This window comes from Mauremys mutica, chromosome 10, assembly GCF_020497125.1.
Source record: "Mauremys mutica isolate MM-2020 ecotype Southern chromosome 10, ASM2049712v1, whole genome shotgun sequence".
NCBI classification, from domain to species: Eukaryota; Metazoa; Chordata; order Testudines; family Geoemydidae; genus Mauremys; species Mauremys mutica.
The window spans coordinates 79,203,116-79,216,315 of NC_059081.1; the positions used below are offsets into that span (position 1 = coordinate 79,203,116).

The 13,200-nt window shown below is 41.0% G+C and overlaps 1 protein-coding gene across 4 annotated transcripts in view; it reads right to left on the minus strand.

Annotated features, from left to right (window-relative positions):
• Positions 1-6,592: 6,592 nt before the first annotated feature.
• AGAP1 (ArfGAP with GTPase domain, ankyrin repeat and PH domain 1) overlaps positions 6,593-13,200 on the minus strand; it is a 645,107-nt gene continuing 638,499 nt past the window's right edge. For all 4 annotated transcript variants that reach the window (XM_045032567.1, XM_045032566.1, XM_045032565.1 and 1 more), the window contains 2 exons: positions 8,536-8,791; positions 6,593-7,963 (listed from right to left, as the gene is read on the minus strand). In XM_045032567.1, the coding sequence (XP_044888502.1) occupies positions 7,760-7,963; positions 8,536-8,791 (460 nt within the window). In that variant the 3' untranslated portion in view covers positions 6,593-7,759. The remainder of the gene's footprint in view (positions 7,964-8,535; positions 8,792-13,200) is intronic.

A 13,200-nucleotide genomic window follows, 5' to 3' on the forward strand; every position in this document is an offset into this window, starting at 1 on the left:
TTCACTGCAGAGAACCGGCATCTTTACCTTAGTAGCTTTGAGTTCTCTAACGTATTTCCCCTACCACGATTACAAACTGCAGTGGTCACTGAGAGAAAGGGTGCGAATCACGATCTAATATTTGTGGACTGCCCACTATTACGCAGTGCCTTAACATACCCTAGAGTCCATGCGTACAATCTCTTCAGAAACTAATATACTGCCACAATTTAGCTAATGAACATGTGAAGGGAAGGGCAGGGAGTGGTCTAAGGGTCAACCTGGACAGTGCTCTTTTAAACAGCTTCCTCAGAGTGGATTCCTGAACTATCCTATATACACACACATTATATGGCAGTAAGATGTCACATGGCATTTATTTAAAACAGCTGCAGAAGGTCAGACTGTCATTCTCAGAGTTCAATTCAGCCAGTCAGCTGAAGTTCTCAGCACTTTCCCCATAATTATATACATCAAAATGGGCTTCTGACTGGTGAGTCCGCTGTCCCTCTCAACTTCTGCATCCCTTTCCCACCCTAGCGTTTTACTCCTCTTTCACAGACTATAAACACACCACTACGGCTGCCTAGACCGCAGTGGTTAACCCTGCGGGCTGACTATGCCATTTTTAATCACGGTAGAGCTGGCATATCCTGCGACGAGTGGTGAGCTTGGGGTTTTTTGATAAAGACACTGTGTGCGCCTTTAGTTTGAAGTTTTCTGAATGAGCTGAATGGATGCTCGCAACCAGTTGCCTGCCTCACTATCATCTGAACTAAGAGCCTCATACATTGAGTGGGCACCCAGAAGTACCACTGCATGTCTCTTTCTGCATAATTATATCTACATACACAGTGTCTACTGTTGACCGGACAGCCACAGTTCTGTGCATCTATCTGTGCATGCCTCATTTATGCTTGCAAACACCTGCTTCATGCATGCACATACTCATGCACCTAAATTAGGAGTGTGAAAATGTGCAGTTATGTACACCTAACTGAAAACCTGGCACTCACTATAGATTTGCATATATGTAAATATATGTACACACACTATATATAAAATTATATCACATGTGTTATATATAGCATATATGTATATATTAACATATGCATACACAGACTGCAAAATATTTGTATATCATACATTTAGTAGTATCCATCCATTGCCTTTATCTTGCAACTTTGCCAATTTCTCTTGCACTCTGCCCAGTAATAATCCAACTCTACTGGGTCTCATTCTAAGATTCCAAATCACTGAGCTGCTTCCCAACCTCTCCACCCCCCCATGAACCTGTCACACATTTCCCCCAACCCTAACTGTGGAATTAGCTTTGAGAATTACACTGGCCTTATCTACAGGTTGGACAATATTAAGTCCTCCACCAGTGGCAGGTTTAAGGTCCCATATCTTGTGGTCCATCAGGACTAGGAAAAGATTAAATGCTACTGGACAGGAGCAAGGACAGACCCAATTTTCTAATCAGATAGCGTATCTGTTCATAGCTGTGACAAAACATGAGATTTCAGACTAAAGCTGCAATATTATGACACAAAAAGTTTTAGATAATTTTTAAGAGGTTTCTAAAATGTATTCATTTTTCCCATCCTCCACCTTGACTTAGATAACTTAGCTTTAAATGTGGAAGGATACAAGAAAAATTGTACCATTGATATTTGCAGAAACCGGAAATTGTTGATCAGTTTTTCTGTAAAATACGTGGCACACATAAGGTACCTGATGGTGTAATCACTGCTGGTCAATGATACCGTCATTCCAAACTCATGCCAATAAAAGCTTTATAACACCCGACACCACTTTCTCCCTCACATTTTAATCTAACATACACACTACACTGAAAATGACTAGCTCTGGAGCTGTTAGAACTATGAGCAGTAGGCGTTCAATACAAACACCCACAGGTTGGTGGCCAAGAGAGGAGAGAGAAGACTAAAGTTTTGAGAGTCAGTGAATCTCACCTTTGTCGTGTGGATGTGCCAGAAATGTTAGATGTAAATAAGAAAGCTAAACATGTTAAATATAAACATCTTTAAATGTTTTATCTGCCCATTAAACAAAAGTCTCTAAAATGCTCAGAGGACAAGTATAGGGAATGAATTCACCCATATATTGCTGTCACCTGAAATAAAACAACAAAAGCCATGATTTCCAAAAAAGTGACTAGTGATTTTGGGGTGCCAGTCTGAGGGCCTTATTTTCAGGAAGTGTTGAGCACCCAGCCCTCTGAAATTCTCAATTTAGGCACCCCAAATTACTAATTGCTGATGAAAACTTTTATCTCCTCTGCTTAAAATATGTGACTTGGACTCAGTCAAATAAAGATTAGTTTCCATGAGATGGGAGCACCAAAGATTTGAAAACCCCTGGTTCATGATAACAAACAGAACATGGTCATATAACAAATCTACATGCCTATGGCTTTTTATAATTTGCCCTGTAATCTATATCTTTTCCAGCTGGGAGATCCCTTCAAACTAAAACTACTTAACCACTCTTCTTCTTGTAGTTCAATATGCAAGAGGTAAACCCTGATCTGAAAAACACAACTTCAAACTTGAGATTTATTTTATTCTTTCATGAAAAAGAATTGCGACCAGGAGTGCTTTTATAGTGGAACAAACAGATAAAATGCCAAAGATTCCCTTTCTAAATGACAAATCTACAAAAATAGAATAAGAGACGTTAAAATAAATCCGGGGTCCGAGACTAATGAAGCAAAGGTCAGAGATCCCACACACTAATGACGATAATAGCCCACTGTGGGAAAATAAAGGTGCTTTAATATAAAACATGAACAAGGGAATTATCAGCATTTTCCCAAGCAAGGGCTAAACGGCTCAAAATTTGGTCCCCTACATTTGCATTCTCAAAGTAGAGTAGTGATAGCTTGAATGAACACATGTTCCCTGTTGGGGGGCAAACACAGCTCCCCAAAACAGTAGTGAAGGAATCCACTTATTTAGAAATCTTTTCTGAAATCTGTGCTGGTCTTAGCTACTGCTACATTATTAGACCCACATATTACTTCATCTTTCCTGATCACCGTATAAATATAAAAGATGAAAATAGCAACAAATTGGACCCTCAGTGTAGGCCCCATGAGTAATGGTACATTGTAGAGCTAGATACAGTTTTTAGGGGAGTGTATTTAACATTATATATTCACACTCTTTCTCCGACTTATTTCCTATTTTACCCAACTTCCCCTTCCTATGAGCAAATCTCATATCAAGTGAAGGGGAAGCTCTTTGCTCCCTACAAAGTATAACTGAAGGAGGTGGGGGAAAGACAGTAAAATAAACAGTATTAATGTTTACACAGCAGTTATACACTGTACCTAGGTAGCAATGCCTAAAAATCTTCTCTCTTTCCCAACAAATAAACAGCTTCCTAAATGGCATGTGAACCAGAATGCACCAACATTTTCAAGATACATTCTTCTGCCCCCATTTAGTAATAAAATTGAAATCTATTAAACAGAGAGGAGCTCTGACCAAACCCCCTGATCTGGAAAATCCTAAACTTTCCAGAAGTTTGGATCTGGCCCCTATGTCTACAAGATGAAACGCAGCCTTCCAAACTCTGGGAACATCAAGACCCAGGTGTTGCGCATCAGGGTCATCTCTATGGTTCAACAGCAATTGGATTAAAATACATAGAATGGAAATGCCAATGCTAATAGCAAAGATGGCGTTGATTTTAGTGTCTTATTACTTGTGGATAAACTGCAGAGGAGATAGGAAAGAAGATAACGGGAGCAGGAAAAGGGTTGAATGGGTGACATTGTTTTTAAGTTGCTCCTAACACGCTCAAAGGGCGTAAACATTCTGGTAAGTGGGTTCCAGAATCGCAAGAGAGGCTAGAAGCAGAAGTGAGGAACTGAAGTGGACAGGTTAAAAGAGAAGAATCAGCGTAAACCATTACTGTGGAGTCTAGAAGTCTTACTGTTTCCTTTGTGTTTCAATGGCTTGGTGGGGTCAGGAGCACCCTCTGCAAAATGCTACCACATCACCTATAGGCGCTTAGTGTCAAAAATGTCAGCTTCTACTGCCAATCAGAGTCAGACTAGCTCTGCTGGTCCTGGATATCTGGGAGATATTTGTTAAGCATCAACTCTGGGCACCTTGTACCCTAGTGTGTGAAGGAGATAAAATGGGGTCTATCTTACAAAGGAAAAGATGAGACTTTTCTTAGTTTGAAGCTTAGGAGACAGACTGGAACACCAGGCGAGAAGATTTTTGTTGTTTCTTTAAGTACAGTGCATATTATACTGCACAAGACAGAGAGCCAGCAACAAGCAGGGGATGGTGTTCACACTGGCCTGATCTTGTCACATGGCCTCTCACGGTGTGAGGCCTAAAGACCAAAGGCCCCTTCCAGCCATTTCTGACCAGCCTTCCTTGAATAAGTACCTGAGGCCTCAAACTTCCTGGGAGACGTGGACCTGAATCTGCTCAGATATGGTAACTTGTGGCTCATTAACCCCTTGGCTACTCCTCCCATCTCAATGGGAGGCGAGGGGGGAATTCGTTACAGGTATGGATATTAGACAGCACAAAAATGTAGGTTTGTCAGGGAGTACGCCACATCTATCAAAGCAATGACAAGCCTTCCACATCTAGTGCGCATTACATTGTCCCCAGGGACAGTGTCTGGGTGGCCTTCCCAGTCTTTCAAAGAGAATGCCACCAAGTGGATGGGCTGTATATTTTCCCTGCAGACATCCCTTGACTTTTGGGATATGCCACTAGAAAGAGGTAAGCTCTCTCATAGTCTACCAAAGCACTGGTCTGCACTGCTATCATCATCCCTTACTAATATGTCTAAGAAAAATATGTGCTAATTTAAACACAACTGTGCTACTGCTTTATCTAAAGTAGTGTGTTAATATTCTGCTTGTCTGGATAGACCATCCTTCCTATGATACAGTAGAGTTTCCTTTTCTAAAGATTCCTTTGCTACAATTTCTGAATGTCTTCCTTTACCACAGAAGGATGTGATGGACCTCTACAGTGTCAGAAACTTGTTACAATTTAGCCTGGTTCCCCTTATTTCTTAGTGCGCTGGTATGTTTAATGCTAGGAAGACTGGTTTAAAGAGATCATTGAAAGGTGAATGGAAAAGCATTTTAAACTTGGAAGAATACCAGCTTTGAAAAAGCATGTGTTATAGGCTTAAAAATGGCAACTTGTTTTAAAACTAAGTATTTTAAATGGCGTGGGGCTGGTTAGCACTTCTGGAAATCAGACTCTCAATTCCTACTTCACCAGCGTGCCAAGAGACTGGAGAGCAGGTTACTGTGGCCCCTGCTACCGACGGTAAGATCGTCAACACCCAGCAGCAGAATGCTGAGTGTGCAGTTTCATGTTCAACTGTAGATGTTAGTGAAGTCATCCAAGGCTGGAGGAAGATACCTGTCAATATCTAAGTCCAGATGGCAGTGTGAGTAAAGATGGCACCGTTATGTAAACTACTTTAAAAAAAAAAACACCACCCAAAAAATAGCTTTATCATTTTGAATGCACATGTGCACGTATGATGCTGCTGACTTAAGGTGGTAAAATGAACATTAAAAGCTTTTTCCATTCCCCTTTAAATGTCCCTATTGCAACAAATCATAAAGGACCAGGAAAGCCCATCAATGTCCACCTGCTTGAGCCCTTGGTGCTTCTCTCACTTGATCATTTGGGGACTATGGCTTTTGGGCCAAACCTGCCTCTTTTGGACACCCATGGGATATTACATTCCTCTCCCCCCCTCCCAATTTTGTCCACATAAAATTTATTATTTTCTCTTCCCATTCTGATCTGAACAGACATACAGAGCCCCAAGAAGTACAGAAACTCGTGAAATACATGAAGATCAGGTAGATAAGCAAATGAGTGTGCTGTGGTGCACCTGACCAACTTCATACACTTGTTCCTCTGCCACATGATTAAGATCAGATTTCAACTTTCGCTGAAAAACACCTTTCTCCCACCTTCATTTTACCATATGCCACTTAAAAATCACTTCTCTTTTTGCCATCTACTTCTCTGTGCCACAAGTTCAGTTTTTAGAAAACTTCAGAAACCAGCATCAGTCTAGTGCTACCAAAATATTGAATCAAGTATTAAAACTGGTAGATGGATGAACTGTCCAAACTCCTTCCACATATCATTGTTGCTTCACAAAGCAGCCAAGTTATGAGTCAAAGGAGCCAGGCCATGCCCACCTCAGAGAACAACATTAAGTTTAGCTATTAGACAAATCTGATCTCCCCTCCCGCCCCCAGGCTTTGTCTCGGTCTGTGAAAGCATCATAGCTTCTAATGTAAAATATGTTTACGCTACTGAGAGACATCCTCCTTTTCTTCCTAATAGATACTGTACACCTTTTTTTTGCAAGCCAAATATGCCATCATCTCATTCCGATATGTTCTTCAAAGGTTTGCATCAAACAAATGGAAATACAGTTCACTGCTGGGAATATTTTCAATGTGCAATTATTTGTAAACCTCAGATCCTAAGTACTTGCACATTATTTAGTTCACATCCATTATAGTTTATAAATTAACAGAGGTGTCATTTGTCTGTACAAAAATCAATGCATATTTATGAACTTGTTTATTCAAATAGATTTACATACACATAATCTAAAGACACAATACAAAATCTGTATAATTTAGGCAATGCATCACAAGAGTGACCAAAAAAACTCAACACACTTACTTGGCAAAATGACACAACGTATTTCTTGTGACTGAAAAAAATAGTAGCCTTTAATACATTTATTTATTTTACTAAATGTACTTGAAATGTTTTTCCTTAGCAGTATTCATTATTTCTTTTTGTGTTTCATAGTTATTCTTATTTATTTTTTCCATTTTGTTTTTACACCAAGGAGACTGCAGTCAAATAACACTCAGCAACCGATTTCCTCTCTTTGGACTGAAAAATTAAACAGATACTAAATTATGACAGTGAATTTAGAAAGGAGGGCTCCAAGGGCTTGAAAGAACATGTCTGAGATAATATGATGCTTCTAAGAATATTGCAATCACATCCAAGCAATCACCGAAGCGTGCCATGTAACTACCTCCTCAGCTAATATGCTTTTTTCTCCGTGATGACTAATCATGTTCTATTAAACAGCAGTAATGCTGGAAGAACTCAACTATACAAGTGTAATGAAGCCAGTATTCTCCCTGGACAGATTAGCTACAACTGATTTGACACATACCATCATAGGAGCTTCAAACCTGACAAACTCTGTGCTTGCTTCTGATTTATGCCGTCAAGCTCTTCGGAGAAGAGAATGAAATCCAAGTGTTCCGTTTGGTAGAGGTGAAATGTACTGATGTGCTTAACCGTCAGTTAAGGAAAGTTACCATTTCTTCTTTCCTCTCCTCTTCCTCCTCCTTTCTTCTCCCTCCACCCCTTCTTTCAACACTTGTAGAGCCTCTGCCTGAAGACTACTAGTAAAATGGTCCCATGTCATGTGCTATAATTAGAGACCTCACAACCACTCTCTCTCACAACCCCTCCCTTTTTCAGTTTTCCTTATTCAAGACCCTTTATTAAAATAAAGGGTTTCTGCAGCCCCCTTTTCTCCTCTGGTCCCTTCACATTGTCCAGATGTGATTTTTCTGGAGAGGACAGAGATTGAGGGGAAAAGGGAGATGGGGAGGTATAAGACTCACAGGTCAGAGCTGGGAAGAAAATGGAGCAATATGAGGCTGTGGATGTTACTCAGGTCAGTGAAGAAATGAGTAGGTTCCTCAGATGATGGTGGGCATTCTTCCACTGCTGTTGTTCCTGTTATTGTTCTTCCTGGACAAATTGGGAGTAGCCATCAGGACAAAGCGCTCATCAGGGCAGCCATACTGCAGGAGAACATCAATGCATTCCTGGCCTGTGGCTTGCCTGGCATAGGCTAAAGCCGTGTTCCCATGGGCATCACGGGCCATAACATCCACGCCATACTGTGGAAAAAATAGATGCCATTTGAGACCCTGCTTCTAACAAAACGTTAAAATGGAGTGAAAAAAACAGCACAACTACAGCTGTGTTTAAGGGGAGGGGTGCGACAGACAGAGAGAAATACTCAAAGATAGACGCTCCTTATTTTAAGGGTTTGTAAATGTGAACATGACAAACATGCTTCATGCACATACAGCTTTCTACTGGAAGATCCTCACCTGCTGCTGGTCACGCAAATAATCTCTCACCATTGCATTTTATGTGGATTTCCCAGTGTGTGTGCACCTATCCCTCTCCCCATCTCCCATGCCTCGCTCCAGTTTTTACCACATTTAAACAGATGTGGCGAAAGACACATTTTGCAAGTGGTCTCCAAGAAGGTTTAAGTGCCATCATTTGAAAGGAATAGAAACATTCAGACTAAGGAAAAGAGGGAGATACTTTGAGCACCCCACTGGAGTATGCTCCTAGCAATATTTTGAAAGGCCATATTGAAATAATGTTTGCTAGACAATAGAGAGGAGCAAAACGTAACTCAGCACTGCATACCCAACACCACAAGGCAGGTACTCACCCAAATTAAGAGCTGAACTAACACTACATTTCCTTTCCTGCATGCCAAGTGAAGGGCTGTGCGCCCATCCCCATCTCCGCAGGTCTCATTCACTTCTTCCCGGGTTCCATGGGCCAGGAGCAGGATGACAGTCCGCAAGTCCTCATCAGCTGTCGCTTGGAGCAGATGCTGGCCTAACGAAAGTTCCAGGCACTGCAGCGGGGCAAGGAAGAGCTTCTGTTCATATTTAGCACGTATCCAGCGCTCTTTTTCTTCCCTAGAGAAGCAAAAAGAAACATGCCATTCAAAACCCGGTTCCATTGCCCGTGTGTGATATATATTCGCCTTTGGAGACAAACGATCCAAAAATACACTGTCATTCCGAGAGGCTAATTAGCAAGAAAACATTTTCTTCTTGTAAATGTCAGCAAAAAAGCTTCTCTCAGAAACATTTCCTTTGCACCTTATACTTGTGATAAAGTTTATGACCCCTAAACATTTCTCACCTGGTTGTACCTGGCCAGAGAGCTACATTACATATTGAGTTCATGTACATATTGAGTTCATGGGGGAGGGATAGCTCAGTGGTTTGAGCATTGGCCTGCTAAACCCAGGGTTGTGAGTTCAATCCTTGAGGAGGCCACTTAGGGATCTGGGGCAAAAATTGGTCCTGCTAGTGAAGGCAGGGGGCTGGACTCGATGACCTTTCGAGGTCCCTTCCAGTTCTAGGAGATTGGTGTATCTCCTATTATTATTATTATTATTACCAGCCTTTCACCTCCCGGAACTGAGACTCAAGCATGCCTTGGATCACAAGTGGAACAAGTTTGGTGCCAGGCAGTTTGGCATAGGTCAGCAAAACCTACTCAAGAGAGGCCCAAGACTGGAGCAGCCAAGCGGCGCTCCAGGTCAGGACTGATACGTGCTGGTAAAGCTACACCGGGGAAGTGTGCACAGAATTTGCCTGCATTGGCCTAGACGTAGCCATTGGCAGCACTAAATTCCCCCAAGTTCACTCCCATGAAAAAACTGACTCCTGCTTGCATCTAAAGAAAGAAAAGGGAACTCAATGAAAGATACTGCCTTGCTTTTTCAGGCTGGAAGATTCGGCCACTGAACAATAACATCCCAATTTGTTTCAGAACGGGACAGAGGTTCAGGAGGTTTTTGTTTTTTTAAGGAAAATCTCAGGACTTTGAAGCATCATTTCCTCTCACTGTACCAAGTAAGCACCAAAAAGCTTCCTAGATACAGTTGTATTGTAGGATAATGCCACATTTTACAAGTAACTCCAATTTCTATTAAAATCTTTTCAAAACACACTGATGTGCTTTGGGGGATCTGGTCGCAGGCAAATTCCCATTTATAGGTGCCCTTTGCCTAATACTTCAGGTATCTACATAGTGATCTGTCTGCCCTGTGAAAACCACATACAGCGCATAGCAGGAAAACTACTTACTGGTGACATTTTTTTTTCCTCTCAAGTACAGAAAGAAAAGCTCTGTTTACACCTTTCAGCCGTGTTTACACTACTCCCAGTAATCTAGTGTCAGGTTAGCCCTAATCTGTTTTTAAATACTTATGTAAACAGATAGTTCCAACAGCAAATCTGGATTAGTTTTGCATCACTTCCTGGTACATGTAGAGTGACCTTACATTGACCCCGCTGGATGCTTTCATGCAAAGCTTTCCAAAGCATGCACTTTTCTACACAAATGACAATTCAGCCTATAACTATGCAATATACAGTCATTTTTCCCCATAAAGAAAACGTTTTTCAATTTATTCCAAAAATTATGGCTTGGACAATCCTTCAAATGGCCACCACACTCTGAATAATATTGAAAGCATCATGGGTGCTGAAAAGTATCCTGTGATGCTGATGCTTAAAAGTACATTCTATTTTAAAATACTCAATATGAGAAAATTTTTTTGAATAATGTTAAAATTGTGACACAAACATACATCGACAGGGAAAGTTAATACTCCATTTATCTTGTGCTGTTGTGTACAAATAAAATCAAACCCAACAAGTACCAATGCTGTGAGAAGGACGGAATAGCATAGCTCCAGCTGCCTAAAATGTCATTAATGTTGTGGAGTTGTGTCACATGATGCCATTTTGCTATTCTATACACTCTTAAAAAATAACCACAGATGGTTGTAAAACTATTATTTTTTACATTTCCAAGTCAATGGAGTAAGCAGGTACAGTTCTTGGAAAGCCTCATTTAAAATGTTTTAATATTTGTTAAAAATAAAAGTGTGTATAATATACTGAGTATTTTATAAATATATAATTTACCCTTACAAAATGGGCAGGACTCCCAGATGAAGTGAATTTCACAGCATTATTTTGGGACCACTGCCTAGGTCAGGGGACAGTCAATTTATCTCTCTTAAAATCATACATCCAATTTTTTTTCAAAAGCTGCTTCTACCCATATGCTCCATAACAAAACTTTTAAATCTTAAATGTAAGGACTGAAAGGGGACTGAGGACCGTCAGCAACAGCAACCTGTAGTTGTTTCTGCAATAGGTGGTAACGGTCCCAATCCCAGCTGTGGGAACCATGACTTGAACAGAAGTTGCTCTCTGTTCAGAGAAAGAAGCGGTTTTGAACAAACCTTCTATTCTACTCAAAATCCAGCTATGAGAAAAAGGAGTTTTGTTTTGTTTTTATTAAAGATGAGCATAACTTCAGTATGAGCCATGAGAGCTGATACCTCAGTGTGTACAGAAGCAGCAACTAAACGTGCCAGGATCAGCTGTAAGTTTTCAGAGCCTTACGCTGCCAAAGTTTTACAAAATTCATGAGAATGGATTTTATGTTTACACTATTTTTTTAACAGTTTGTCTATTTTTCCTCCACAGCATTTACATACGCTCCAAAAGCAGTTTTTACAGAGAAACATTAACTTTTCTAAAAATGTGTATCTTATGCAAAGGGGAAAAAAAGCTTCTTGAGAGTGATGGGAAGGTTTATCGGACAAAGAGATGGTGTCATTTTAGGACTGCCTGGGGGAATCAGGAATAAGCCATTAAGCGCCAAACTGGGACCACATTATCACCCTGTTTCAAAAAGAGTAAGGAGGACAGACCACAAACTTGTTAGGTTATTATGGGTAATCCATTACTAGGGTCTGTCTGTGGGGATGGGAACAGACCATCCACCCTCGCTGTCCTGTTGGCTTAGGGGGGGAGGCATAGTGCAGGACACAACCGGTCCCCCTCAAAGATTTCTACTGCTACATAACCTGGTGACAAACCACTGTCTGACTCTCTGACTCTTACTGTATGCTGTGATCAGAATTCTGTACAACCCTAGTAAATTTGTTGCAGAGCTGGGCAATGGCTAGAGTTACTGGTAATGCAAGATATTCAGGAAATGGGAGAGTGGCAAGAACAGGGTTCTGCATTCTATCTTAGACTCTGCCACTGTGTCATGTCATTGGCTTGCTGTGTGACCTTGAGCAGGTTACTTCAATCTCCTCATGTGTAACATAGGCATAATACTCACCTACCTCCTATGGGTACTGAGTCTCTGAATTAATTAGGGCCAGATTCTGCCACCCTTGCTCACATTGAGTAAAGCCTTGCTCTATAAGTAGTCCCACTGACATTAGTGGGACTATTTGTGGAGTAAGATACAATTCAGGGTGTGTAAGCCTTGCAGAATCTTGTCCTTACTGTCTGTAAAGCACCTTGAGATCCTCAGATGGAAGATACTTCAATGTCAATAATTGTTTCTAGTTTGCAAGACTATTTAAAAACAATTCTAGACAGTAGTTATTGGGGAATATACTGGCTAGCAAATGTCAGCCTGTTATATATCTAGACAGACAATAGCTATTTAAGTACACTCCTGATAACACAAACTTTCATCTGAATACCACATGATGTTAATGACAGGCCTGGTTAAGGATTCCCAAAATTCCACGTGAGGGTTCTAGCGGAAAGCCATGCGAAGAGCAATCAGTGCAAACACAAATAAAAAGGCTTTCAATGTTTAGCACACCCTGGGGCAGCTCATTTCTGACCTCTGATGGCAAGTGAGGTTCCAATCACAACCAATGGGCAAAATGGGGCACAAGTGAGACATTCCATTTGGGGATTTCTATAGCAAACTCTCTTTATTGGCTGATCATAGTCTGGAGCTGGCAGTGTGTTCCCCAAACTCCCCTGGGTCGGCACGTTCAAACTTCAGAATTATTACTCTTTTGAGTGAAAATCCAGAAAGCCTCACAGACATCCTCTCCTGCTGCATTTCCCCTAATACAGGCGCTCTCCCCTTTGGTGTGCGTGATTTAATTTAAAATGGAAAGTTCTCAGGATTTTCCTGGAAGACTATTTTGGCTCCACTGTACCTGCTCACCCTAGGAATTATGACACTAAGACATAAATACTGTAACTGTTTCTCTGATGTCACAATTTCATTTCTGGGATCCACAGCTTGTCCTGGTTGAGCTTTCATTTTCCCAAAGGAAGGCCAGTCCAAGAGCAGAGTTGTCAGCAGTAGATCACTTAACCTCATTCCAATCCCCTGGAGGACCACTGTTCACATCCCCCGTTAGCTAATGAGCTAAAAAATGAATGATTGGAACGGTCAGCAATAAGCAGAAAGAGGAGGCATAGTACTTCATTTCAGCCTGTGCTGACATACCTTTAAATAAATCAACTGCATA